The sequence below is a fragment of the Neodiprion lecontei genome, chromosome 1 (genome assembly GCF_021901455.1).
Source record: "Neodiprion lecontei isolate iyNeoLeco1 chromosome 1, iyNeoLeco1.1, whole genome shotgun sequence".
Classification (NCBI taxonomy): Eukaryota; Metazoa; Arthropoda; class Insecta; order Hymenoptera; family Diprionidae; genus Neodiprion; species Neodiprion lecontei.
Genome location: NC_060260.1, coordinates 37,167,189 through 37,192,254, shown reverse-complemented (window position 1 = coordinate 37,192,254; position 25,066 = coordinate 37,167,189). Strand labels below are relative to the sequence as shown.

At 35.8% G+C, this 25,066-nt stretch overlaps 7 protein-coding genes across 10 annotated transcripts in view; 3 read left to right on the top strand and 4 right to left on the bottom strand.

The window, feature by feature from the left end:
* The window catches only part of LOC107225646 (dynein intermediate chain 2, ciliary), a 46,908-nt gene extending 39,620 nt beyond the window's left edge, over nt 1-7,288 (top strand). Inside the window, exons 1-14 of one of the 2 annotated variants that reach the window (XM_046742056.1) lie at nt 2,632-3,402; nt 3,544-3,672; nt 3,839-4,040; nt 4,180-4,296; nt 4,387-4,547; nt 4,723-4,806; nt 4,888-5,074; nt 5,201-5,362; nt 5,459-5,602; nt 5,811-5,917; nt 6,004-6,181; nt 6,287-6,518; nt 6,638-6,871; nt 6,980-7,288. In XM_046742056.1, the coding sequence (XP_046598012.1) occupies nt 3,352-3,402; nt 3,544-3,672; nt 3,839-4,040; nt 4,180-4,296; nt 4,387-4,547; nt 4,723-4,806; nt 4,888-5,074; nt 5,201-5,362; nt 5,459-5,602; nt 5,811-5,917; nt 6,004-6,181; nt 6,287-6,518; nt 6,638-6,871; nt 6,980-7,157 (2,166 nt within the window). In that variant the 5' untranslated portion in view covers nt 2,632-3,351 and the 3' untranslated portion in view covers nt 7,158-7,288. Of the gene's footprint in view, nt 1-2,631; nt 3,403-3,543; nt 3,673-3,838; nt 4,041-4,179; nt 4,297-4,386; nt 4,548-4,722; nt 4,807-4,887; nt 5,075-5,200; nt 5,363-5,458; nt 5,603-5,810; nt 5,918-6,003; nt 6,182-6,286; nt 6,519-6,637; nt 6,872-6,979 lie in introns of those variants that run through there. The other variant, XM_046742049.1, reaches the window with a different exon arrangement.
* LOC107225799 lies at nt 11-6,174 on the bottom strand. 2 transcript variants are annotated; one of them, XM_015666385.2, is made up of 5 exons: nt 6,042-6,174; nt 1,794-1,915; nt 1,644-1,722; nt 1,335-1,521; nt 11-1,185 (listed from the first exon to the last, which is right to left on the bottom strand). In XM_015666385.2, exons 2-5 carry the CDS (start codon nt 1,863-1,865, stop codon nt 981-983), a joined length of 543 nt encoding a protein of 180 aa, XP_015521871.1. In that variant the 5' UTR covers nt 1,866-1,915; nt 6,042-6,174; the 3' UTR covers nt 11-980. The 2 variants fall into 2 exon arrangements, with proteins under 2 accessions (XP_015521871.1, XP_046598150.1); XM_046742194.1 differs by lacking the exon at nt 6,042-6,174 and adding an exon at nt 2,160-2,342.
* A 267-nt stretch (nt 7,289-7,555) lies between the features above and the next one.
* LOC107225693 (fukutin-related protein) lies at nt 7,556-11,773 on the bottom strand. 2 transcript variants are annotated; one of them, XM_046742116.1, is made up of 4 exons: nt 10,828-11,773; nt 10,320-10,577; nt 9,898-9,916; nt 9,320-9,520 (listed from the first exon to the last, which is right to left on the bottom strand). In XM_046742116.1, exons 1-4 carry the CDS (start codon nt 11,290-11,292, stop codon nt 9,468-9,470), a joined length of 795 nt encoding a protein of 264 aa, XP_046598072.1. In that variant the 5' UTR covers nt 11,293-11,773; the 3' UTR covers nt 9,320-9,467. The 2 variants fall into 2 exon arrangements, with proteins under 2 accessions (XP_015521728.1, XP_046598072.1); XM_015666242.2 differs by lacking the exon at nt 9,898-9,916 and having other exon boundaries at nt 7,556-9,520; nt 10,828-11,769.
* A 259-nt stretch (nt 11,774-12,032) lies between these two features.
* Nucleotides 12,033-13,782, bottom strand: LOC107225666 (ATPase ASNA1 homolog). Its single transcript, XM_015666208.2, has 6 exons — nt 13,538-13,782; nt 13,215-13,423; nt 13,038-13,143; nt 12,748-12,898; nt 12,356-12,664; nt 12,033-12,224 (listed from the first exon to the last, which is right to left on the bottom strand). The coding sequence occupies exons 1-6, from the start codon at nt 13,654-13,656 to the stop codon at nt 12,105-12,107; spliced, it is 1,014 nt and encodes a 337-aa protein (XP_015521694.1). The 5' UTR covers nt 13,657-13,782; the 3' UTR covers nt 12,033-12,104.
* Nucleotides 13,783-15,040: 1,258 nt separating this feature from the next.
* On the top strand, nt 15,041-19,449 carry LOC107225835 (meckelin). The gene is made up of 12 exons (XM_046742043.1): nt 15,041-15,175; nt 15,258-15,559; nt 15,757-15,951; nt 16,039-16,290; nt 16,379-16,533; nt 16,622-16,787; nt 16,906-17,190; nt 17,269-17,739; nt 17,824-18,098; nt 18,213-18,393; nt 18,511-18,721; nt 18,800-19,449. Exons 2-12 carry the CDS (start codon nt 15,452-15,454, stop codon nt 19,021-19,023), a joined length of 2,523 nt encoding a protein of 840 aa, XP_046597999.1. The 5' UTR covers nt 15,041-15,175; nt 15,258-15,451; the 3' UTR covers nt 19,024-19,449.
* A 141-nt stretch (nt 19,450-19,590) lies between these two features.
* LOC107225844 (NADH dehydrogenase [ubiquinone] 1 beta subcomplex subunit 3) lies at nt 19,591-20,019 on the bottom strand. Its single transcript, XM_015666449.2, has one exon. The coding sequence runs from the start codon at nt 20,013-20,015 to the stop codon at nt 19,683-19,685; it is 333 nt and encodes a 110-aa protein (XP_015521935.1). The 5' UTR covers nt 20,016-20,019; the 3' UTR covers nt 19,591-19,682.
* Nucleotides 20,020-20,561: 542 nt separating this feature from the next.
* Nucleotides 20,562-24,313, top strand: LOC107225807 (nicalin-1). The gene is made up of 7 exons (XM_015666397.2): nt 20,562-21,098; nt 21,698-21,885; nt 22,021-22,350; nt 22,452-22,661; nt 22,772-23,176; nt 23,261-23,481; nt 23,605-24,313. Exons 1-7 carry the CDS (start codon nt 20,924-20,926, stop codon nt 23,741-23,743), a joined length of 1,668 nt encoding a protein of 555 aa, XP_015521883.2. The 5' UTR covers nt 20,562-20,923; the 3' UTR covers nt 23,744-24,313.
* Nucleotides 24,314-25,066: the final 753 nt, after the last annotated feature.

Here is a 25,066-nt window from a genome sequence, read left to right as displayed (position 1 = left end):
TAAACAGTTATATAATTTATATTTTTATCTCTGCGTATATCATACATTACGTACATATACTTATACTGTATACTATCTTTAATCGTTGTCGTTTGTGCATTTAATAGTTAACAACTTATAATTTCCATCTACGAACAGTCAAATAAAATACGCGTTGCCTTTAGTTGTAAATTAAATATAAAAATAACAAACACTCTAAAGGCTGAGTAATCAACAATGTGCAAATAAACTGTGATATAAAAAACATCTTATTCAAATTATATAGAAATTGGAATATCAAAATCCATTCATAACAATTGACATGTGTCTTCTGATTAATCAGAAATGAAAATAATATTTAAATGTTATTCCGGCTCAAATTCTTTAGGCAAAAATGTGGAATTGCAGATACTTCTTTTAGTTCATGACAATCGTTGTGCCTTAATTTTAAATTGTTTATTTCAAGATTCTAATTTTCTACCTTCGTTTTATATTCATAAACACTCACGATGTAACATGCAACGCTAAACGCTGCTATACATTTTTATATCAAATCAGAGATGGCATCGCTCTAAAAGTCAGTTAATCAGTACAGAGCTCTAGCCGTAGTAAAATAGGAAGCACGGTTTCATTCGGCCAATGTTATAGCATTGATATGACGATATCACGTAACTTAGTTGAAACTTAAACTGCAAAATACTTTTAAGCAGAATGCATTGGTGTTTTGAATCTATGGCGTACAAGTAACTATTAATATTGCATCCAATATCCAAGGAATACACTTTTCTGAATAATGAACAAAAACGACTTCTCATCGATGACGTATCCAGACAATAATATTAATGCAAAATTATGTATCGATAGATTCAAGTTCGGAATCTCAGCATTCTTTAAATATAGTCGTTATCATTGGCAATGAGAGTAACTATCGTCACAAACTGTATACGACAGACGAGATTAAAGCATTGTATTATTTGGCCATCAGCTTGCTTTCAAATGATTTACAATATATGGCAATGGCAGGTGAAACACCCAACCGGAGTATATGTACGCGCATGAGGATGAGACGACTGGGCTGGACCCAAGTGTAACGAGTCCTCGCTTCCTTCGCTCAACTCTTCGATGCTGAATGTATCCGTTAGGTCCTGTTTGTGTTTGTTTGAGTCTTTGGAACGAGAGAGAGGGTACAACGTCATCTCGTCTTCGCTGGAAGGAATAAATAAAAAATACTGTATTTTCATTGCACAAAGTCGATAAAAAAATTGTCAAATGCAGATCGAGACCTCAGATTTTCAACCAGCATTTTTTTTTTATAGATACATAAGTGAGATTACTACAATAATCGTTCACGATACCTTTCACTGTCACTTTCCCAATATTCGACCAACGGATGATGCTCCTTCCCTTTGTGCGGTATAGGCAATCTTTGAATAGAAATGAGTCCCGTACTACTTCCAGAACCAGAATTCCCGATGCCACTATTGGGCAGTTTTTTGTACTCAGAATTCCGTTGAATTCTTTTTGCTTGCTCGATGCGAGCCTCTGTGTTAAATGAATTGAAACTTGCGTTATTACAGAATGTAAATATTTGCATTGCTCTTTCTGTGCGATAATCTATAGCTCATGCATGTTCTGAGGAGAAAAAGATGGATTATCAGCTTTACCCAGTTTCTTCTGCAACTGCTTGGTAGTGCTTCGCTGTGGCGTTGGTACGTGATTACTACTGCTACTGCTGTCACTGCCCTAAAAAGTAAATACGGTTGAGAATTGTACTACATTTAAATTGTTCAAGATCAGCTTTTAATCTTACGCACCGGAAATAATCTTTCGTCCTCCAGCTGATTCAAGGCTTTTGGATCACTTTCTATTCCACTATCCTCCATCATTTTAGAAGATTGGAATTAACAATGTTTCAATCCGTTATACATCCGGCTATCTGTTCCAGTTGGAAAAACAAATCGTTATCAAAGTAACTGTATACCTTTTAAAATGATCCGCTATGTGACTCTGTTCAAAAATTGCACTGATTACGATAATTATTGGTAAATACAGAGAAGAGAAAAATCATATGCTGTTTCTCAAGAGAACCGTTTTAAATACATCTGTTATTTTTTTACCCAAGATGAGATGATGATGAGATGATTCCAAGTAGAGAAAACAGTATTTAGGCATTGACTTACACTTTCCATAACATAATTTTCCAAACAATTGTACGTCTCACTAGTAGCACAGGGTTTTCAAGTATCACTTTATTAATTGCGAGATAATTTGCAAACTAATATCAGAACAATCTGATAGTTCGTGAAAGCATATTTACAAACTGAATGAATCCTTGCTGCACACACGAAACTTGTTGAACTGTTACAACAGTGCCATGAGGTAATGCTGGATAGTATTGATCTGTTCCATCATGAAACGCGATAGTGGAAATTTTACCGCATCAGGGACATGTTTACATGAATGAAAGCAATTCATTAAGGAAAAAAAACATTTCCAAATTTAGTATTTAGGCAAACATCACAAATAAATACATTATAAAATTTGTTATACTAACGCGAGATTATATCGTATAATCATTGTGTTGATTCCTACCAGTTGAGTGATGATAAATAATAAAAATCGTCCAATATATTATATGAAGATTTTTCGATCTGCACTCCACCGTATTTTTTATTTCGTATTTTCATTTTTATAATATCGGTTTATTTTGTAGCAATTTCCAGAGGATTTTGCTTCTACAAAATCTTTCATACGAGGGAAATACAGCGGCCATTAACTGATGGAAAGTTATAGAAATTTAAAGAAACTTTTCACTGTACAATGATTAAAATGCATAGAAAAAAAATATATTAACTCGAAAGTTGAGCTCAAGTTTCAAACTCTGAAAATATTTACTCTCAATAAGATCTCTTAGAGAACACATAAATTAAGCGGAAATGAGTCCAGGAAATTGTGTGAGCTATCAGTACGGTTCTCCTTGTTATCTACCCTAGCAACCATTGAATTGTATCAAGAGGATGTAAGAATAAAACAAAAGATTGTGTAAAAAAAATAATAGAGTTCCAACTGGTTCCAGCTGCAGAACAGAACAGCCCGCAATTCGCTGTCAAAAATAAAAATTTCCACTGCAATGCGAGGCACATAATTAAAAAATTACACATCACATTCTATGCCAAACTAATATTTAACTGCTCAAATCTTCGAATAACTTGATGAATTATCAAAATTACTTCACAAGACAAACAATATCCGATCAAATTGTGTTTGTGGAAATATTAGTGATTTACTATAAAAGGCTCAATAGACGCGTATAGCTGGCTGAAGGAGTTTCAGATCTCTATAAATATCAACAGTTAGCCGTCTGTAAACACAATGCCGATACAACAACCCAAGAAACAAATCTCCAAGATATCCGATATGACAGTATGTCCGCACGAATAGTTGCTTTTTTTAAACATTACGAGAACAAGATGATCGAGCATATGGAAATTGAGAATAAGTCAGGAAAAGAACATCCGACTATTTGGAAGTGAAAATTTAATGTTGTACACTTGTTACTTTCAGCAAATGTCGCTGAATCTTAGCAAAGAAAAGAGCCGCATGTCGCGCCAGGACATGGGAGGAGGGGACATGGATTGGATGCGAGGAAAAATTCACCTCAAACCAGATGACCAGCTACAGTTACCAGAAATCGTAAGTAAATATCTAGATTGAAAATGATATATTTGTCGGTTACTTGTCGCTAAGCATTATATCGCCACTCAAAATAATACTACATTTATATATGGAGTATCGACGTCAAGACTTTAAGATTTTGTCAGAGTTCTCAAGTCATTACATGTAAATTTTATCAACACAGGAACTGCAGGAAGAAATTGCGAGAGTTCTGATGATGCACAATACCCGTATTCCAGATGCGCTTGTCGAGTGGTCATGGAGGCAAAGAGAGTTCGTCAGATTGCCAAACCCGCCGCATTTGGTAACGCTTTTGAACATACCAGGAACGATATTACACAAAGAGTCAGAGGAAGCGAGAATTCAAATATCGGGAGGAATTATCAGCAAGTACCATTGTGATGAAGTATAAATATTTGCGCGAAGAAACACGCACATCACCCAACAATGCACAAAGTTAAATTTGTTATTTGACGCGGCAAGATCTTAGCCTATCATAATCTTGAGACAGTAATATTTCTTTAGTGGATACTCAGGAAGAACCGATAGATTTCTTAGTCGAGAGAGACGAAGATGACGAAGAGGAAGAGCAAGGTCACGAAGAAGAAGAAGATGGGCAAGACGCTAACCAAGAGGACGAAGGTATAAAATCAAATATCTTGGCTGATCGTGTATTAACTAATCCAAAGAGCTACTCATTTTCAATTGCTCTCACCTTTCATTAACCAACAGAAAAAATAGAGGATGCTGAGAAGCCTGCAGAGGCCCAACAAGAACCTGAACCTGAGCCTGAACCAGACGAGGAGGAGGGTGAGGTAGTAAAGCCAAAAAAAGTTCCCAATCAATTCAACTTCTGCGAAAGAGCTGCTCTGACCTATAATAATCTTATGAGGGTGAGTGAGTAGTTTCGATACAATTTACGTTTGAACAAAAAGAAGTTTTGCATTAATAATGTCACTGTGGGCAAACATACCAATGACGGTACATAATTTGATTACTTCCATGATGTATAATAGCATTTAATGATCATTTGTCAACCTTACAAGATAACCGAAATTATAATTTCAGGAAATGTCTACTCAAACCGTACCTCCACCAAGAGCAACATTCAACGCGCACGTTTTCCAGTGGATAATATTCGATGAATATCAGGTTTGTCGTAAAAGTTCGATCAAGCGCGAACATGTTTAAAAATAAGAATATTTTCAAATGTCTCTTCAAATGCCATCGTAGGAAGATTATGCTCAGCAACAACGAGAAAAAGAAAAGGAAAGAAAAGTACCTTTACCTCAACCAAAGAAAGAGGATTTAAAACGAAAAGCTCAGATGGAAGCAATGGCTGCGAACATTAGAATGTTGCAGGCTTCTAAAACATTGGAAAGAATGGTGAATCAAAATATTTTCAATGAAATATCTCAAGGTGAATACTCAAACTTGTTCACTTTTCATACGAGCAATAATTAACATGGATTCATCTGAGATAACAAGAGCATCTTAAACTCTGAAGTGTTTCTTCTCAATCACCCTAAGTAATCAAATTATACAGACTATCGGTACTGGAATGATCCAAGCGACGAGTTCAAAGACGGCGAAGGCTCTCTATTGCCGCTGTGGAAGTTTAGTTATGAGAAATCAAAGAAGCACGATGTCACCGACATGTGCTTCAACGGAAGATACAATGATTTCTTTGCTGTGGCTTTTGGAACAAGTTAGTACATCGTAAACATATGACTAAAAATTGAACATAGTGTACAGCAATATCGAATATTATTTCAAATACTGTAGACTGAACTTCACGTTTTAGTGTCATTTGGGAGTCCAGTAAGCACAGGAAACGTCTGTCTCTTCAGTCTTAAAAATCCATCATATCCAGAGTGGATTTGCCCGACCGATTCTCCCGTCATGTGTCTAGACTTCAATGCTCAACACCCCCATTTGCTGGTCATTGGTAAAGACAACAGTCGTATGTAGAGAAAATGAGATCAGTGATGTTAAAACTTTTCGTAAAAGACTAAAAATACGTCAACACATTTGAATCCATTCTATCAAAAAATCGATTGTATGGTATACTTCTAGATCTTGCTAGTCAAGTTCTCGACTCAAATTTGATGATTCTTGCATGTATCGTTATTCCATAATATTTATGTCTTATAAAGGAACAATGGATGGTACAGTAGCAGTGTACAACATAATGTTGCCACCAACAGAGCCGCAATATAAGAGCAATGAAGTTACGCAAAAGCACGGAGGTATTGTATGGGAGGTACGTTGTGCTTAACAATTGTTCGCTTCGGTAAATTTCGCTTTTCGTAAAATGAATACGAATTTTATTGTACACCGAGTTCCTAGGTGAGATGGGCGCCAGATACCGAAGAAGGAAATCTTACCTTCTATAGTGTAAGCATAGATGGGAAAATCAATCATTGGGTGTTAAATCAGAACGATTTAGGTGTCACCACCATTATGACATTATATCTTGACAGACCTCCTATTCCCGGGCCAGATGGTACCATGATTACCCTGAAAGGTACGAAACAAAAATAACATGGTGTGAGAAATAAATTACAATAGGTACTCTAGATAAAAAATTAAAAGGTATCGAGGAGTATCAATCTAACATTTTTTTCTCCAGGATGTGGAACATGCATAGCTTTCCATCCGAACGATGGAAATATATTTCTAGTGGGAACTGAAGAAGGTACGATTTACAAGTGCAATACGGCTTACAGCAGTATATACATGAGGACTTATGACGAAGCCCATAATATGCCTGTACACAGAATTGTCTTCAACAAATACAATTCAAGCATATTTGCTAGCTGTTCCGGCGACTGGAGAATCAAAATATGGGAAGACGAAAGGCTGTTAGTTGTGCATTAAATTTTTAATCTTAACTATGTCCAAAATTTAAAATAATGGTTGAAAGCAATTGTATTTGTTCCGAGTGTATATTACAATACTTTAAGAATGACATATATTTCAGAGAGCCTCTGTTCATGTTTGACCTTGGAGTGCCGATCGGGGATGTTCAATGGGCTCCGTACAGTTCAACAGTTTTGGCTTGTGTGTCGAACGATGGAAAAGTTACAGTGTTTGACTTGAATATAAATAAATATCGGCCGATTTGTACTCAAGCAATTGTTAGTAAAAGAAGGAACAAGCTAACTAGACTGGCATTTAATGCTGCACTGCCTTTCATAATCGTTGGGGATGATAAGTAAGTGTGATTATATGTAACGAAAAAAATAAGAGTACAAAATATCTTCACGCTTCTACGATTTCTCATCGGTAATCACTAATCTATTATCTACATTATAATTAACAGGGGAACAGTACACACGCTGAAATTATCACCAAATTTACGACTCAAAATAAAGCCGACGAAAAAGCAGTTGCAAATGACACAGTACGAATTAGAAGCGTTAAAATTAGAACGGCTTCTGAGCTTTGTTAGAGAACCGCCAGTTTTAGTTCCCCCACCAGACGTTAGAATAACAAATTAGATATTCTGCGAAATACAAATTAAATAGAACTTTATCCAAATAGAAAGAAATAACTGAGATGAGATATTCTTGGAAATATTTGAATATATAATATTACTTTTATAAATGAATATATTTGAATCGTGTTTAATATTTTTATGTTTTGTTGTGAAATTATTGATGCAAGGATTTATATTTATCAAAATATTGAATGAGTTAAATTAACTTTATCACTCTGTGGATTGAGCCACTTGAGTCGAATGTAAGTTTTCTATAGTTTTCGTAAATTTACAAATTTAATATATAATTTGTTCACAACTTATGCGTCCAATATTTGAACAAATCAAGGAAACTCAGTTTGCTTCTCTTTCATCCCTTTGAAGTTACAGAGCAAACGTGAAATAATTGGGCACGACAAATTGAGAGTCAAAATATTCAGATAATTTATTTCAGAAATCCATATTGGACATTTGTTGCTAGATCTACAATAGTTAAATAATTGTTATACGAGTTTTTATCTGGATGGGTCTTGCATTGTGTAAACTAATGGGACACCGCCCTGTGTCATTGTAAATTGTTAATAAAGATATCACAAGAGAATGATGAAGACAGATTAATTCATTCTTTCAATTATGTACCTACATATGTACCTATAGTAGCAAGTAAATGTAAATGATGGAATATTAGAATAAGCCTAATATTAAATGTCGACGTCACATAGAAAATCCATATTATTATTCACGCTCTTAGCGAAATATTTTTCTTCTTCTTCTTTTTTTTTTTTTTCGTCGAAAAAAAGGCAACCACACATTCTTAGCATTGAAGATAATGACTGTGTCGATCCATGTATGAATATGTAACATTTATATATAGCCTCTTTGAATATACATGGTATATGTATAACTACGTAACAAGAAAACTCCTACCAAAACCTTCAACGATTCTGAATTCTGGGTTAAGATTAAGTTTTTGGTCTTTATCATAAAGCCGCACGTGTCAACCCTTACTCACTATCAACATTTGATGAAAAAAAATGTCGTAACTATTCAAAATTTCTCGCAGTACTATCGGTATATACCAGAAGCACAAATTTATGACAAAAACAATAATTTTATGATAGTATTGCTGAGAAAAGGTAGAGATGAAAAGCAACGGTAAATTCATTACCAGTATGGAGCTCACAAAATATATCTAACAAACTTGCGGACAAAATGAGAAGTCGATAATTATTATTCAAATGATATTCACACGAATATATTTTGTTACCTAGGCAGAAAAAGAATAGGACGAAACGCCCAGCCTAGCTGACTTTTCTTCGAAATATTCTGAAAGTTATCTCTATTAATCTTCTAAAGTGATAATAATTTCAAAAAATGAAAAATGTAAATAGTAATGTTGTGGAAAAAGAAATACACATACAGAAGTTGTCATAATTTCAAGGAAATACAACTTTTCAAGTTGATCGCATTGTTTGACAAGTTAATAATTCGGGTTACGTCTCTTAAAAGTCAATCATTATATGATGATAAAAAAAAAAATTAAACTATAACTAGGTATTACAGCGATTTAATCAATCCGTTGTGTGATATGAAAAAGATGGTTTTCAAAAATTTCTAATCAGGAAAGAGTTTTCCAGGTACTTCAGGGTTTTCTATCACACCTTTATAATATTTTATTTCTAAAAAATCTCTAATATTATTTGGACACGGTACTTGTCTGCCGGCGAATTCAATACTGGACATCGGATGTAAAAATTGCTCCGGAAAATCCTTGTTCTTCAAAAACCAGGCATCTTTCATCATCGTACCATTTTCAGAATAAAATGGAAGCAAATTGACGTGAAGATGGTTTGTTTTGGAGTATTGAACTTTAAAAAATTCACCCTCCGTAGCTTTTTCCCAAATGAATCCCTGGTTATCTGTTACCGGCTTGTTCCTAGCTCTGGCCAACCACGGAGACCTCATAATATCGTCACGATTCAATCCTACGTCAACTTGATGACCCCATGGTAATATATCTCCATTTCTCATCGCCCCTAGCAGCGAATCTCCTTCAATCCAGAACCGAATGCCAACTTCTTCCAGCTTATCAAATACATGATGGGCTACTCTTCTCAGGCCCGTTAAACAACAGGGAGGTGTGTATCGGTTTTGATAAAGGTAGGATGGTATTCCATTAACAACGGATCCGAAACATCTTGGGGTCTCTCGAGAACAGCCGTACCATTCGACAGACCCGGATACGCGCGTCACTTTTTTTATCCCTAATTTCTCGAACATTTCACGTTCTCGACTTCGAGATAACTGCTCCACCTTCCACTGTGCTTGATGGCTACGAAATAGTGGCTTCCCTTCGTTGAAATGATGATCGTTCATTATATGCACCTGAGAAAAGAAGGCACATTCCAGAATTTCAGTGCAATACATGAAGCATGTGAAGCTTCTCACATCAAACTGGCCCCTTTCATCTTATTGATTTCGAAAAAATCTCAAGGGCATTAAATCAAATTACTCCAATAAAGAGTACAAGTGAGAAAAGTGACCTGCTACTCCTGCTAGAGGTAAGAAGCTCCACATGTTCCTGTTCTGAAAGAGTACGAACAGATCTATCTGTTAAGAATCAAGTTTAGATGAAAACCAAACGATATATTCTCACCATATCGATACCAAATTTCTTTGGTGTTGGTGATAAGAATTTCATCAATTCAGAACATAATGTATATTACGTAGGTGAATTAAAATAATATAATGGTTGTACTTACCAGAAAGCAAGCTCTGAATCTAAATACATGCATAACAAGCACATACCGAGAATGTGTAGCGTCCAAATAGATAACAAAAATCGATGTAACACTAAAAATAAACCGCAACATTTCCGACTATATTACGATGTACGTGGCTAAAAATAATTATTACATTGGGCGTGATGTAGATTACATTTGGTAAGGGAAGATACTGCAGGCAATTTTGCATTCAACTATTATCGTAGTAATTTCATCAGCTATTACGGTATAAGCAATGAAATCGTCAGTCTATGTAAATATCCATAACTACATGTAGTACCGCTAGATGCTAGGTGGGAAAGAATTTCCTACGCTTTTAGTGATCAGAGAAAAAATAATGTTGGTTAAATATTACAATACTCAACATGTTTGATAATTGTAAAAGTCATAGAATCGCATACCTTAGCTCCCAACGCCGTAGTCTGGATGTAGAAAGCATCTGTGAATGGCAGAATGAATGGATCGGATAATTTCCTCAACGTTCTAGCTTCAATCATAGTACCGTGACGTCCGATTATAGAATCACACGTGGATCCGTCGATATTCGACATTTCTAGGCTCCACTCTTTTACTCGCAGTGCCATCCCAATGCAACTTAAAGGATTGGCACCGACTGGCACCGAAACAGCCCCCAACTTTGACGCCTGGATAATCATACTCTGGAACAGTGAAAATGTTCAACTTATGTAATCATCGCATAATAGAGGTAAAAAATTATTAGCTGTTGAAACAGTTGGACATCATAAAATCATGAATGGAATAAAATTTATGGGACGTGATAAATAGTATTAAAATATGAGACAAACATCACAGAAGTTTATACTCAAGTTCACTCATCTAAGTTTGCGCACACTTCGATGATTTTTCTTACTGAGTTTAGTAAAGTAAGTAACAACTCGAGAAGCGTACCTGCAATACTTGTTTGGTGCTCAATCTGGTAGCATCGGGAAGGAATAGAACGAATTTTGTTCTGATGAAAAAGAGGGGATTCCTTTCGTCGAAGGACTTGTTAAAATTGAGTTGGAGATTGATTAGCTTCACGTATCGCATTGTATTATTTTTGAAGTCCAGTTCCAGCGGCGGATAGGGAAGCTGGTCGCATATTATCAAAATGGGAATTAACGGAAAGGCGGTCATCACGGACTCGACCGTGGCAGAGACGTCATTTTCGAATGTTTCAAATTGACGGATAACAATCGTCACTGACCGCGCTAAACCTCGATGAACCTTTTGGGATGTTTCGACCGTCGAGGCGGCCGGCGTCGCCGTCAGAGAGACGCTCGGAGCCGCGAATAATCTCCATATTCTATGCCACACGACTATATTACCAACCAACGCGAGCACCAGTAATATTTTAACCAGTTTGAGACGCATATTTTACTAAGAAAAACTCGATTTACTCAACAATTCCATGATTAGAACGGATATTTGACAGGTCGCTTCGTTTTCGTATCAACGATAACAACCAACAGACGACGCAACATTAACGGTCATGCTTTGCCGGGACTCGCTAGTCCTTGGCGCGGATTTTCAACTTTGACTACTTTACAATGTGAGAATTGATTGATGAAACTTGTTTTTGACGACGTGATTTACGAATACATTTATTACTTCAAAAACGAACCGTATGAAAAAGTGTTCGATTAATCACTGGGGTACTGTTTTTAACGAAAAAAGAAACATTTTTACAACACGTACGAGCGTTGACTGAGGATAATCTTCAGTCAACGGTACAAGCAATGTGTACGAGACATTTTTCGCGCAGAATTATTATTGCCAAATTCGTACCCCTGGGCATATTTTCGTGCAAAGTACTCAATGGGTAATTTGGCGATCAGGTAGCTTCTTTACCGAAAGGAGCCGTCAATTACTCCGTGCCATTAGGCACACAAAACCGCATTATGGTTGCCGTTTTTAATATTCTTCAGACGAGGTCAAGTTACAGCCATACTTATGCACCTTATACATAAACATGTAAGGTATTGTTACACGTTTGTATTAAAAGATCAATTTTTAAATTAGGGTATCTGTTACTCCATGACACTGGTGGAAAACCTGATAGTACATAGTACAAGGACTACGGCCAATAGATATTAAATGCATTCAATATAGAATATTTTTTCAGTAATCTTTATTTTACAGTTGGCTGTAGAGGAAAATATAATGAATTTTTAAAAATGTTAATGTTATGGCTTGTACGGTTTCACCAAGTTCTCGGAAAATTCTTTTATATGCTGAACTCCGCGAACTTCGCGTTCCAGCAATGGCAGTTTCGTCACGTGGAAGTCCTCGTACAAATCTGTAATCTTTGAATCGACGAGAGTAGTTAGATCAAAGTAGTTAAAAGTATGAAAAAATATTGAAACGAATTTTTCCAATTATACGCTATAGAAATTATAAATTGGAAAAATGATACGACGAGAGGTCAACGAATTACCTGATCTAAATGCTTATCCTGAATTTTGTGCCTGGCTTGGCAGAGTCTGCAAGGCACATCGCCTTCTTTTAGGAATAACAATTGGTTTACAATAACGTTGTGAGTGTCAATGCCGCATTTTGTTAACTCTTGAACTAGTCTTTCCGTTTCATAGAGGGACAAAAATTCGGCTATACAAACACAGATGAAAGTTGTTTGTTCTGGGTCCCGGAATTGGTCGTTCACTTGACGAATCACTGCCAGCATTTCTTCCATTTTATTTGAAAATGTATCGACGTTGATATCCGACATACCCAACAATGAACCTATCTGTAAAAAGTTAAGTCCATTTTATTAAGATGATCTGTTTAGCTGTATGATTGAACACGATAATTGATTTCTATTGCACATACCTGAGATATGAAGGGACTGATTTTCATTTTCAGTCTCATTAATTTTCCTAAACCCTTCTCTACAACTTGTGGAAAGGACAACAACCTCAGAGTGTGACCGGTTGGCGCCGTATCAAATACAACAACCGAAAAGTTCATTGCTTTCACAAGCCTGAAAAAGGTATGAACAAAATTAAAGCAATGATTTCTTGTCACCATACACGATTTGTCGATTGTGTAGAAAACATTTGACTTTCTACAATAATTACTTCGACATATTTTGAGACTTGGAGTTAAAAAAGTTTACTCACTTCATTACTTCGGCGTAGCTCATAGCTTCATCTATTCCAGGAAAGGCGCCGACTATCTCCTGCATCACGCTTCTGCTCAAACGTATCGCTTCTCCTCCTATGACTCCTAAAAATTGTTGAGAAGGTAAATTCAGTTGAATATATTCCATTTTCAAAATAATTCCGATATTGACTAACCGGCTTCGCCTTCAAAATATTCTTCAGGCAGTTCTGTGATACCAACATTGGGGTCAATTTCCATGGCAAATAGATTATCAAATCCTTTTACTTTAGTGGGTACTTTGCTGAATTTCTGATCAAACGCATCTGAGATGTTGTGCGCAGGATCTGTGGAAATGATCAAGACGTTCTCGCGAACTTTAGCTAGTTGAATGGCCAAGGAGCAGCTGTATTGAAAAAAGAATTAGAGATACAATTATCGGTTTATGAATGTCATTTTAACCGGACAACTATTTTCCTACGATATTTTCTCCCTCATGTATAGGTTATGTACACATCACCTGCATGTTGTTTTCCCAACGCCTCCTTTTCCGCCGACGAATATCCATCTCAACGATCGTTGATCAATCACGTTTCGCACGGACGCTTCCAGCGGCTCAAATTCGACATTCGCAGCCATATTTTTCAATCTCTGATTAACTCAAAAATCGAAATGTCACCCGTCACGACAAACTAATTTCGCAGTTTCGCTGCTTGCGCTCAAGCGTCACGCTCTGCGCCAATCTTTCACAGCTGATGCTAATGACAGTTGTTCCCAACTTGTGCTCAACTGTTACAGTGATAAACACAGATGCTCAAACAATGATGCAATCAATATATCTATGCTTTTACGAATCCTGTATTGCGTTTGAATTCATGTCAAACAAGTTTTATTGAAGAATGAAACCTTATTAGCCATTGTACAATGACGGTATCATTCCATTTTATGAGTTACGAAGCCGTGAGATTCATTGACCGAAAGCTAATTCCGCTATATTTTACAATTCATCCCTGGCTAAAATGACCGTCCCGATTGCGAATTGAGTTCCTTGAGACACTGTACTGGAACTAAATAAAAGAAAAATAATGCATTTCGACTTTTACTCGGATAGCCAAAAACTCGCTCCACATTTTGAAATCATAAAATTGAAAATACATCTAAATCTACCTCCACTACAGTACGATTAAAGTTCGTTGTGAACTCGACCCATCTCTGGACTTTGAGCGAAATTCGACATAACACAGCTAGGTATTATAATATCATTCAGGTATATTCATCAAAATAAATGCGGTTTCAACCGCGACACTTGCAAACACAAATTGAATCGTGAACTAAAATTACGCGTCTAAGTTACAAAATGTTAACATTGTGAATTTTTTAAAAAGTAGAATGCGATTTTAGCACGGCATTTTTTTTTTTCATCAAATCAAATGCGTCATCGCGCCTGCAGGTTTGTCTCTCCGAATATCCCCTGAGTTGCCATGGAAACGGGCGGTAGGTATAAGACTGTAAACAATACAATACATAACGCACCCGCATATCGAATGGTTTAAAAATGTTTTTCATACACGATCCGTTTGTTCGTTATTTATTTTTCTCCGTTATTTTAGAAAATATTTTCCAAGTAAACACGTATCCGAACGGGGAGTTGTTTCAATACGTTACTCCTAGTATGTGCAAAAGAGGGGAATATTTCAACGTTGGATCATTAATTTGCACAGCTTGTGACACGACGAAGAACCTCGAACCCTCCAAAGACCGCAAGTTTAATTTATTGCCTAATTTATTGATATTTTAGGGAGCATGGTGTAATTTCTTCATTTTTGTTTTATTATATACTATCAATTATTTGTACTTTCAATAAATTAAAATGATGTGTAAACTTTTTCCAACTTATACTTTCGACCTGTCTCATTCATTGTATAAAATACAGTTAATAAATGAATCTGAAAAAAGTTGTAAAATTTTGAATTCACCATTACAGGACTTGATTGTGTTTGCAATAAACAAAGTAGGTTTGTCAATTTTGAAAATGGTAATCCGACCTGTGAGCCGTGTGGCCCTGACAGGATTCCCACAATTGACGGACTGGACTGCGTTCCATGTTCTGATGCTAGTACTAATAGTAGCTGCGAATGTTCGCTGACTGAAGTCAGATGTGAGAAACTGTTTTACCTCTTTGTGTATAGTATAAAGAACAACTGAATATTGAGAACATAAAATTACGTCGATATTTTTAGTGGAACGAGACATTAATGGGACTCTTTTGAATAACGTAAGATGCATTCCATGTCCAGAGAACTCCTATCCATCGCCAGATGGAACGAGTTGCATACCGTGTAGAAAAAAATCATTCAGGAGTCACATCAATTGCCCCTGCCCATTAGTTTCACATTTGAAAATCAAAGAGTACTGTATTAAGAAAAATGGGATAATGGAATGGCCTGATGTGAGAAGTACGTACTTAGTCAAATACGAAAGCCAACATATCGACAGTTATTACTTTAGAAATGAGCTACAACTAGCCGTTTACCTGTGTAAAGTAAGTATTCACTGATCGGTATTCTTGGTATTGCTTTCTCGGAGGAATGCGAAAAAATTCACACAATAGCATGGAGTGAAGATTCTCCCAAAGATTCGAAAGATGAACAATTTAAAATTGAACCAGCGGTGCATAAATAACTTCATTTGTAATAATTATTGAAATTCATCACACTAGAATTTTGTATTTGTTTTCAGAATGGAAACAAAACAGCTTGCGAGCATATGGCAAATATGTGCACCCTGACTTTATTTACATCTTTGATACCATGTAAATTATTTTGGGATAAACATAACTCTCCTTTATGGCTGTACTATGGAGAAGGTGAAGCCCCAACAGTTCTCAATCGTAAAAAAATTTCACAGCAGTATAGTCTGGATGTAGAGAGTAATGTACGTAGAGAATGAAACGAAATTGTATGAAAAAAAACTCATTTGTTGGCACTATGTCGTTAATGACTTTTTTTTATTTCACCACAGAGTAGCAGGTTGAATATTACATTTGCCACATTTTCAATGAATGGACAATATCAATCGATCTCAGCACCAACTTTAATCTGCGACTTGTTCAAAAATATCAGATTTGGTATTAATATTGAAAAGTCGTGTGCAACAACTGCCAAAATACTCAATGATATAAGAATGGAGTTTTTTGAACCATATCTTGGATACAGAGAGGGCGACAAAATGATTTTATACGCACTGCCGGTTCTGATAAGAAATACAAATAAGGTGAGATGGTTAAGACATTTTTCATAATTAAGGATAAAGGCAGCAAAAAATGCCCAAGTCTCTTCTTCATCTTTGCGGCACTGTTTAGGATGAAATTGATGCTTCTCGATGGCAACTGGTAAGGAGATTTTTCTTTACTGATACTATAGCTGGCATTAAAGCCTTGCCAACGTCGTTAGGCACTGCTTTTAAGAGAGAAGAATATCCAACTGTTGTGAGATATGCTAAATCTATTAATATTTTGTGAGTATTGCCTCGTTTTTTGAAAATGTGTGTGCTGTGTTGCAAAAATTTACTGTCATATACTGAGTAATTTTTTTCAATCATTCAGAATCAAAGTGCAGAATAAAGAAGAGAAGGGAAAAATATTCCCACCGTTACTTATGATAGAATATGGTGAATTGCTAAACGAACATGTGCGTCAAAACGTTGAGGTGCAAATTAGCTATAAAATCACTTACATATTGGCAGATAACGACATGTACAATGCCATAGAGGTAAACAAGTTTATTTTCAAGTAATAACGAACGCACAATTTTGTTTGCCTAAAATAATCTTTAATTAATCACTCGAGCACATCATTCATTCTTCTGATCAAATTTTTATGCATTTCAGGTGTCTACAGGCGTTTTGTCGAGTTTAGCAGTTGCTTTTGCCGCAATCAAGGCATGGAGCCATTGTAAACGAAATGGCAGTGAAGTTCCAAATACCTCCACGTTTTTCTGGTTTTTTATATTTTGCTGCGGTTTACTAGGAAACGTATTTATATTCGTAGTTTTCTGCGCCAGTGCTTACATGTTCATCTTTTTTAAAGGGCAGACCGTGATGCATGTTTTATTACCGAGCGAGGCCAACGAGGAGACTGTCAGAATATTCGTGATCGTTGCATTCTCTTTAAAAGTGAATAATGATATATTTTCATTCTTTACAAATCTGTCTGACAATTTTGAAAGGTTACTGCACCAATTATGTTTGCAGCTTGTTGAGATAATGGGACTCGTCTATCAGATTAGAAACATTGACATGTTTTTCATTGATTGGGAACAACCGAGGTCTGTTCAAAGCCAACCAAAGTACGATTCACCTCGTACATCTCTAAAGAAATTGTACGCTAATAGATTCTCTGGTGAAAAACGTAGCTCACCAAAAACACCATCAGAAATAATATCAGCTAGTAGAAACAAAACACCGCACAAATTGAGTAGCATTAATACCCCGAGCAGGCGATCAAGACTCTCGATTCAGAGTGATTTAAACGATTCGAATCTCCCCAATCAATCAGGTGGAGATATTTTCTCTATGGGAGATACTGCTGATCGTACCGATCAAAAAAAATTGCCAGTTAGTATTTGGCGAACTTATTTCATCGCTAATGAATGGTACAAAATTCAAACAATCAGAAAAGTAAATATGCTTGTACAAGGCATTGCAACACTGTTCATTTTAGAGGTCAGTAAAATTTATATGAGCTTTTTGGTAAAAATTGTTGCACGAATTGTTAAATAAATTATGTACAACATTTTATTCCCACAGGTTGTTAATGTTAAATTCTGGGCACGTTCAGATCCAGAACTTAGCATTCGTGCTGTAGAGTCAACTTTGCAGGAAAGAGAAAGCTTTACGCTAAAATTTGCTGTTGGTACCTTAGTATATATGTTTGTATACCTTGTACAATGGCTGACAATGGTTATATTTTATAACAGATACGTCAAGAATCATATCAAAGAATTCATTGACTTATGTTCAATGGCAAATATCAGTATATTTATTCTTTCTCAGAACCATTACGGATATTATATTCATGGAAGGTATGGTTCATCAATTTGTTACAAAATTCATACTTGTGTGAATACAAAGTTGATGGTTAGAACTTATTTTTCTGATTTAGCAACTGAACTTTTCATAAAGTATTCAACTTTCAGATCAGTCCACGGATTTGCAGATACTGATCTAGCTACTTTGATCAGCGACCTAAAACAAGAAGAAGAAAATTTGTGCGCACACAGAGGACTTCTACCCGGTACTACAGAGCAAAGCTTTGTAATATCAGTGTCAGCAACTTTCAGAAACTTTTATGATAAAATCATGAACCCAATCAAATTGGTAGGAGTTATAAAGGATTCAGAATGTTATAATTTTGTTTTTCTTTTAATTTTGTTTTATCGCAATCTTCGAGGAGAATTCTAATATAAAGAGAACATTGTATATTCTCTGTTGCAGGAAGAGAGCAGATTTCTTAGAAGTGACATAATTTCAACGTCAAATTTGGAAAGAAACATTCAAACATATCAGAAGATGAAACAATTCCTGACCCAATTTATAGATCACTGTTTCAAAGACTTGGAATACACTGTTAGAGATAAGCAATTCCTTGAAAAACTTTTAGACATTGAATTCAGAGAAGGAGTCGAAAAATCAATTTTCTATGTTGGTAAGAAGCTTGATTGTTCACAATATTGGGGAATTATTATTTTGCAACACAAAATATAAAATGCTTTCTCCTTTTCAGACAACAACCATTCCTTTGATCGTGCCATGTTCTATGGGAACGAATGGATGTTAGTAACTTTTGAAATTACCTTATTCAACTTTATGGAAGCCCTATTTGAGGACTACACTTTGGCGATAATAGTCACAGTATTCGCGTCACAGCTGTTAATTATCTGTTGCAAGTTTAATGGTAAGAAAAATTTAGCTCAGAAAACGTTGATCGATGAAAGATTTTTACTATGATTTAAGAAAATGAGCCAAAGTAATTTTATGCGGACAAGAAACTAAGTTTTCCAGGGTGCCTAAGTAGAAGCCCAGAAGTATGTCCATACTACCTAGAGTCCAGAATATAATTAAGATCTTTGTAGCTCTAGAATAATTGGTAACCCTGTTTAATGGGACTATCATTTGTCATTTGCTTTTATATGAGTATAAATATAAGAAAACCAGAAATGGACGAGGTAAAACGATTTTAAGGTCGTATTTACGAAGGTATCAGGATGATTGAGAAAATCGTGAGGTCACTGTTATACATGTACCGCTCATGTATTCTAATTACTGCTTCTACAAATACAAACTAATATTAAGTTAAATGTCATTGATTTATATGACATCAAAGAAAGACTGGATAAAGTGTGGCAAGTATTGTTCAAAAGTAAATAATGGGGAATATAATATGCAGATATATTGAAAACATGTCTATTGGTACAAAATAAAATCCTCCTAAAACAATAATCACACTGTTCGCTGTATATATTTTCTTGATTCATGTTAAGTTAAGTCTAATAGAAATAGTTCGAATAATAGGAATTTTAGTTACTGTATTTATTATATCACAAACTACACTTGTATCATCACCATCATTTCATTTATTATATCAACAGTGTGAACTGGAAAGAAATTTAATGATGACCACCATGTTCTCCACTATGTGCATCATGGTCATGGCTATGGCCATGGCCATATTCAATTCCCAGAGCTTTTTCAAGTCCTATTGTTAAGAGAAACAATGGAATACCCAATTTGAGGCCACATGTCGCGTACCGGAAGCCACGCCCCCAAAATGTTCCCCACTTTGTTACGTCGTAACGCCAAACTTCATTCCGCAGCCAAGGATCTCTTAAACCTTCCTTTGCCAATTTTTCTTGAACGCGTAGCAGTTCAGGTGCATTTTCTAGTTTGTATATGGTATGTTCTGGGACATTGTATGGTTTGTGATGATCATGGCCCCCCATTGCTCTGAAAAATGTAATGACTAAGATAAACTTCTGGGCAAGCCAGAGTCCTTTTACAGGGGATAACATTTTTTTAGAGGAATAAGCAACGGAACGATAGGCATTGACGATGTGAAGAATTCGTTTGAAACTACAGCTTGAAATTAATGACAATAGATGTAAATTCAGTGTTCGTACCCAGCGTGAGTTTCTGTCTTAGTTTCAAATTAAAGACAGATTTTCTTTTTAAAAGATATGTCGGTATTCAGTAGAGTAGAACACGTAACAAAACTGCAAATTTTTGAGGTTACGAATGAACAGTACATTAATACAGCGTCAATTAAGGTGTGCAACAAAGATATAAACTCTCTCCAAGACTCAATACTACTCTAGCTTGCTTGTGCAATATTTTAATCCAGTGTCATAAATTTTCACCTTACCGTTTTAATCAAATTAAACAAATTATGTAACTTTAACCTCAATCCTCGTACTGTCGAGCAGACGAGAAACTGGAGCAGCAGTTACCTTGAAATTCGGAGCTACCAAATATTGAACACGAATTGCAACTTCAAGATGCATATTTCATCGAGTAATAAAACATCGTGTCCGCAAATAAGATTTCGGCAATTAAAACGATCCTGCGTATTGTGATAATAAATAATTTAAAAAGGCAACGTCTTCATTAGAATAAATATCGTATTAGTCGTTTAAAATTTGTGAATTGCCGGTACTGCACCTCGACGAACGACCGTATCGATTTCTATCATTTTACGTACACTTCGTGTCATATCATTCCATTCGCCCAAAAGTAGTTTCACGCAGTTTCACGTGAGCTCTGCATTGAGGTACGCTGCGGTGATTTGTGCAAACCAACGAATCAATTTTTGGGAGATTATATTGGGGTTTTATGAGCAGATTCGTGACTGAAAATGTGGCTAGAAGAGTGCGATAGTTTTGCTGAATTATGCCGCGGCTACCTGCCTTATTACTTGTTGATAGTTTTGCCCATTTTCATTATCATTTCACCAGCTAACCCCGTTGCCGCATCTCACGAGTTTCCCGTATATCGGATGCACCAGTATGACCTGCATGGCGTACCACATGGTAATTCTAATTAATACAATATTCTCTGCAATAATTTGTACAACGTCAAGTCATCGATCCCAACATTCGGGTCTGGTGAACCGTTCGAATCTTATGGTTTACATTAAAAGAACCTACACGTCATCGTATGCGGGAAAAATGGTTCCAAATTCTTACCCAATGCAATTATTGATATGCTCAAAGTAATTTCCTTGCAAAGTTATAATGACAGGAGGACTGATCACACCTTTTTTCCTGCAATTTCAGATTATATTTGAAATGATGAAGCAGGTTAAAAATGGCTAAAATAATTTTACTATTATTGTGCTAAAAGCTACCTTTTTTTACCTCCGACACGTACACCTGAAACTTCAAAAATAGTCAACACGTACATATTTTTCAAAATATTTGTCTCGGTGTTTCAAACTTCTTTGATTGGGAAAGAAAAACAATTAATCTTTATGATTACTACTGATGTAACACGAAATTGTATTGTCCTTGAATATAATAAATTGTGATTCGCTTCACGCTTCGTAACAACTGTTTCTAAACCCATATCCTTTGTGGATTTTGATTCAGAAGTAATGAAGTTAATCTTTGACTTGTTATCTTTCTTCAAGGGTGCCGTAGCTCACCTGTGTCGTTAGAAGCTAGATCATTAACTGGATGGAGCACATCTAGACACTGTATTATTACCAGAGCCTTGGATCTGGCACCTGATTCATTTTATTCGATTCGCAGCAAAGCTGGCGCTTTGGTAGTTGTGCTTCCAGAAAAAATGCATGCTCTCTCAGAAGAAGAAAGACAGGTAATGTCGCGAGGAAGAAATAACGACTATAGTCATATTTCAGTTTCTAAAAAGTTAACGAAGAATAAAAATAAGGCTCATTCACCAAAGTGTTTAACCTCCTTCGATACCAGTTATTCGAAATCCATTTTACAGCATATTATGGCTTTGGAAGAGGCGATGCTGCTGGGACCAGAATCTCCAATTCCAGTATACTTTGCACCCTGGACGCCAGATCTCCAATTAATTCTGGATGACGTTTCGAGCAGTTTTTTGACCGATGAGAAGGCTGGTTCAGCTGCAGAAGCCATGTTCAACTCTGTGTCTGCAAGTGGTTACCAAGTTGTTGTAGCCACGAGCCAAGCTGTCGCCAGAACTGATGTCAAAGTAGCGACGCTGCAGGGAAAATTGTCGGGTACGGGACAAGAGGAAAAATTACCAACTATCGCGATAGTTGCACATTACGATAGTGCAGGGGTCGCTCCAGTAAGTACCAATCAAAATGTGTTAGAATGACATTCACAACATTCTCTCCAGATATTGTACAAACAGCGATGGGAAAATCATATCACCTGTGTTTGTTCCAGGAATTATCATTCGGAGCAGATAGTAACGCATCTGGTGTATCGATGTTATTAGAATTGGCCAGACTCTTTTCAGCATTGTATTCAGTGGGAAGGTCAAGACCACGGCAGAATTTGGTATTCATCTTGACCGGTGCTGGAAAATTAAATTATCAGGGAAGTAAAAAGTGGTTAGAGGATCAACTTGATGGTTTAGAAGGCTCGATAATACAGGTAAATTTACCAAAGCATTGCTACTGGGAGTTATTAAAAAGATTCCTATGAAGTACAATTACTTTGAAGTACAGAACTGCAATTTTTCACTCCTAATTCTCATCTTTCAGGATGCTTCCTACGTAATTTGTCTTGACTCTGTATCATCGAGCAATAATTTATACGTACATGTGTCAAAACCGCCAAAAGAAAACTCCCCTGGTGGTCTTTTCTACAAAGAACTCAAAGCCGTTTCCGACGCGATTGGCGGTATTAACGTGGAAGGGGTACACAAAAAAATCAATCTTGCTGAAGAAACACTCGCGTGGGAGCATGAGAGGTACAGCATCAGAAGGCTGCCAGCTGCAACTATATCTAGTTTAAAAAGTCACAAGGACCCGGCAAGAGCGTCTATTTTAGATATGCGACAGGATGATCAAATAGACAGACTACACACAAATACCAAAATTGTAGCCGAAGCGCTCGCCAGACACATTTATAATCTGAGTTCTAGTCAAATTTTTGCCGATTCTCTGGTAATTGGGATTATATTATCAATGCTTATCATATCCAATTTGTAGTCACAGAAGTTGCTTTATATAATGTTCTTTTTTTTTCAGAGTGTTTCCAAAGATGCTTTACTTCTCTGGCAAGAGTATTTGAGCAACCAACCGAGAGCTGCTCCGTTATTAGCTGACAAACAAAATCCTTTGGTGACAACCTTGAAGGAGGCAATGTCCCGATATCTCGGAGATGTAAAAGTGACACTCCACACTCCTGATAAACGTGATCCTGAATTTGTCTTCTATGACGTGACAAAAGCCACACTTAATGTTTACAGGTGAATATACTTTCAAGTGAAAATTACGTCACTGAGAATGATTTCTCTATCTATACTTTAATAATCACGTAGCTGTAAGATAAGTCGTATGTGACTAACCATTGATTCTTTGTTTGATTACAGCGTCAAACCTGCAGTATTCGATCTCTTCTTAACATTCGCCATAGTCTTGTACCTTGGCATAGTTTATCTAGTGGTTCACAACTTCACTCATGCGTACAATCTGGCGACAAGCCTCTCTGTGAAAAGTAAAACATCGTAGGATTGCAGAGACGATTTGCATTCATCAATACATCAGATTAGTAACTATTCGTATGTTTATTTAATGCAGTAAAACAAAAAAAAAGTAAAGAGAACAATTATAAATGCAGTTTCGACGATCAGCCAAGGATCTGTGTAACTAGAATTTTTATCATTCGGTTACCTTTTCACTCATAATGTATTTGAGGAGTGTAAAATATTAGGTGAAAGATCAATGTGCGTAGAGATGGATTTCTTGCAACGTCAGTATCATGTAATGTTACCCTCGCTAATCTTAACGCATTTGCAGCGATACTTACAAACGTTAAGCTCTTAAATTATCAGCATGTAATGAATACACGATGCTATTTCTCATATGTTTATAATTACGTTATGAAAAACTAAATATTGTAAAATCCTGATGTTGATTGGTAAACGACAAATTGGGTTTTCCCGAAAATCGTAGAATTTATTGCATTAATCTCATATAAGGGTTACCAGAAGAGAATGAAAGACGAATAATGAAAAAAAAAACAATTGTAAAGCAATGAAGACAGTAAAATATTACTAACGATAAGTGAGTAAACCTGTAGAGAATAATAAGAAATTGAAAGATCAATAGCTTTTAACATTTGAAAATTATTTCCGATATTTATCCATCATTCAGATAAATCTCAATTTTTTTTTTTTTTTTTGTACAGAAATGTATATTGTTTCAACGGAACATATTAATAGCTAATTGTAGAATAGGAAAACTACTAGTCGCCTTGAGTGAAATTTACAAAAATCTGCTCAATAGTTTGAACTATGGCGAAGAAATTTGTTTGAAGAAAGATGAAATAATGTACAGAGCAATCAAGGAAAAATTCCTTAGTACACAATAATTATCCATTTCTTTACTTTTTGGCAAAAGGAAATGATGTTTGATCAAGTTTTTACTCATTATACAAACGCCAATGCAACAATTACTGTTTAAGATTAATGAAAATCAAGATTCTTCGTTGAGTAGACTAAAATAGATACATGTGAAATTTTTTTTTTTTTTGTTAGCCCATAAATTTTTTGTATAATTTTATTTTCTCGTGTCTTTATGAAATAGTCACGATTAGAATGTTACAAAAGGTATACATATAATATTAAGCTACGTTACAATAAAATTTGAAAATTAATAAATGTTGTCAACTCCTTTTTTCACCACTAGCGCTACTCAGTGGGAGTTTTTCTTCAACACAATTTTCGTCGTTCATCAATACTGTAGAAGTAAAATACAGAATTTTTTATTTTTATAATATCGGGCTAAAACTTTGAATATGGCGACGTTGTTTATAATTTCAACACTATGTCA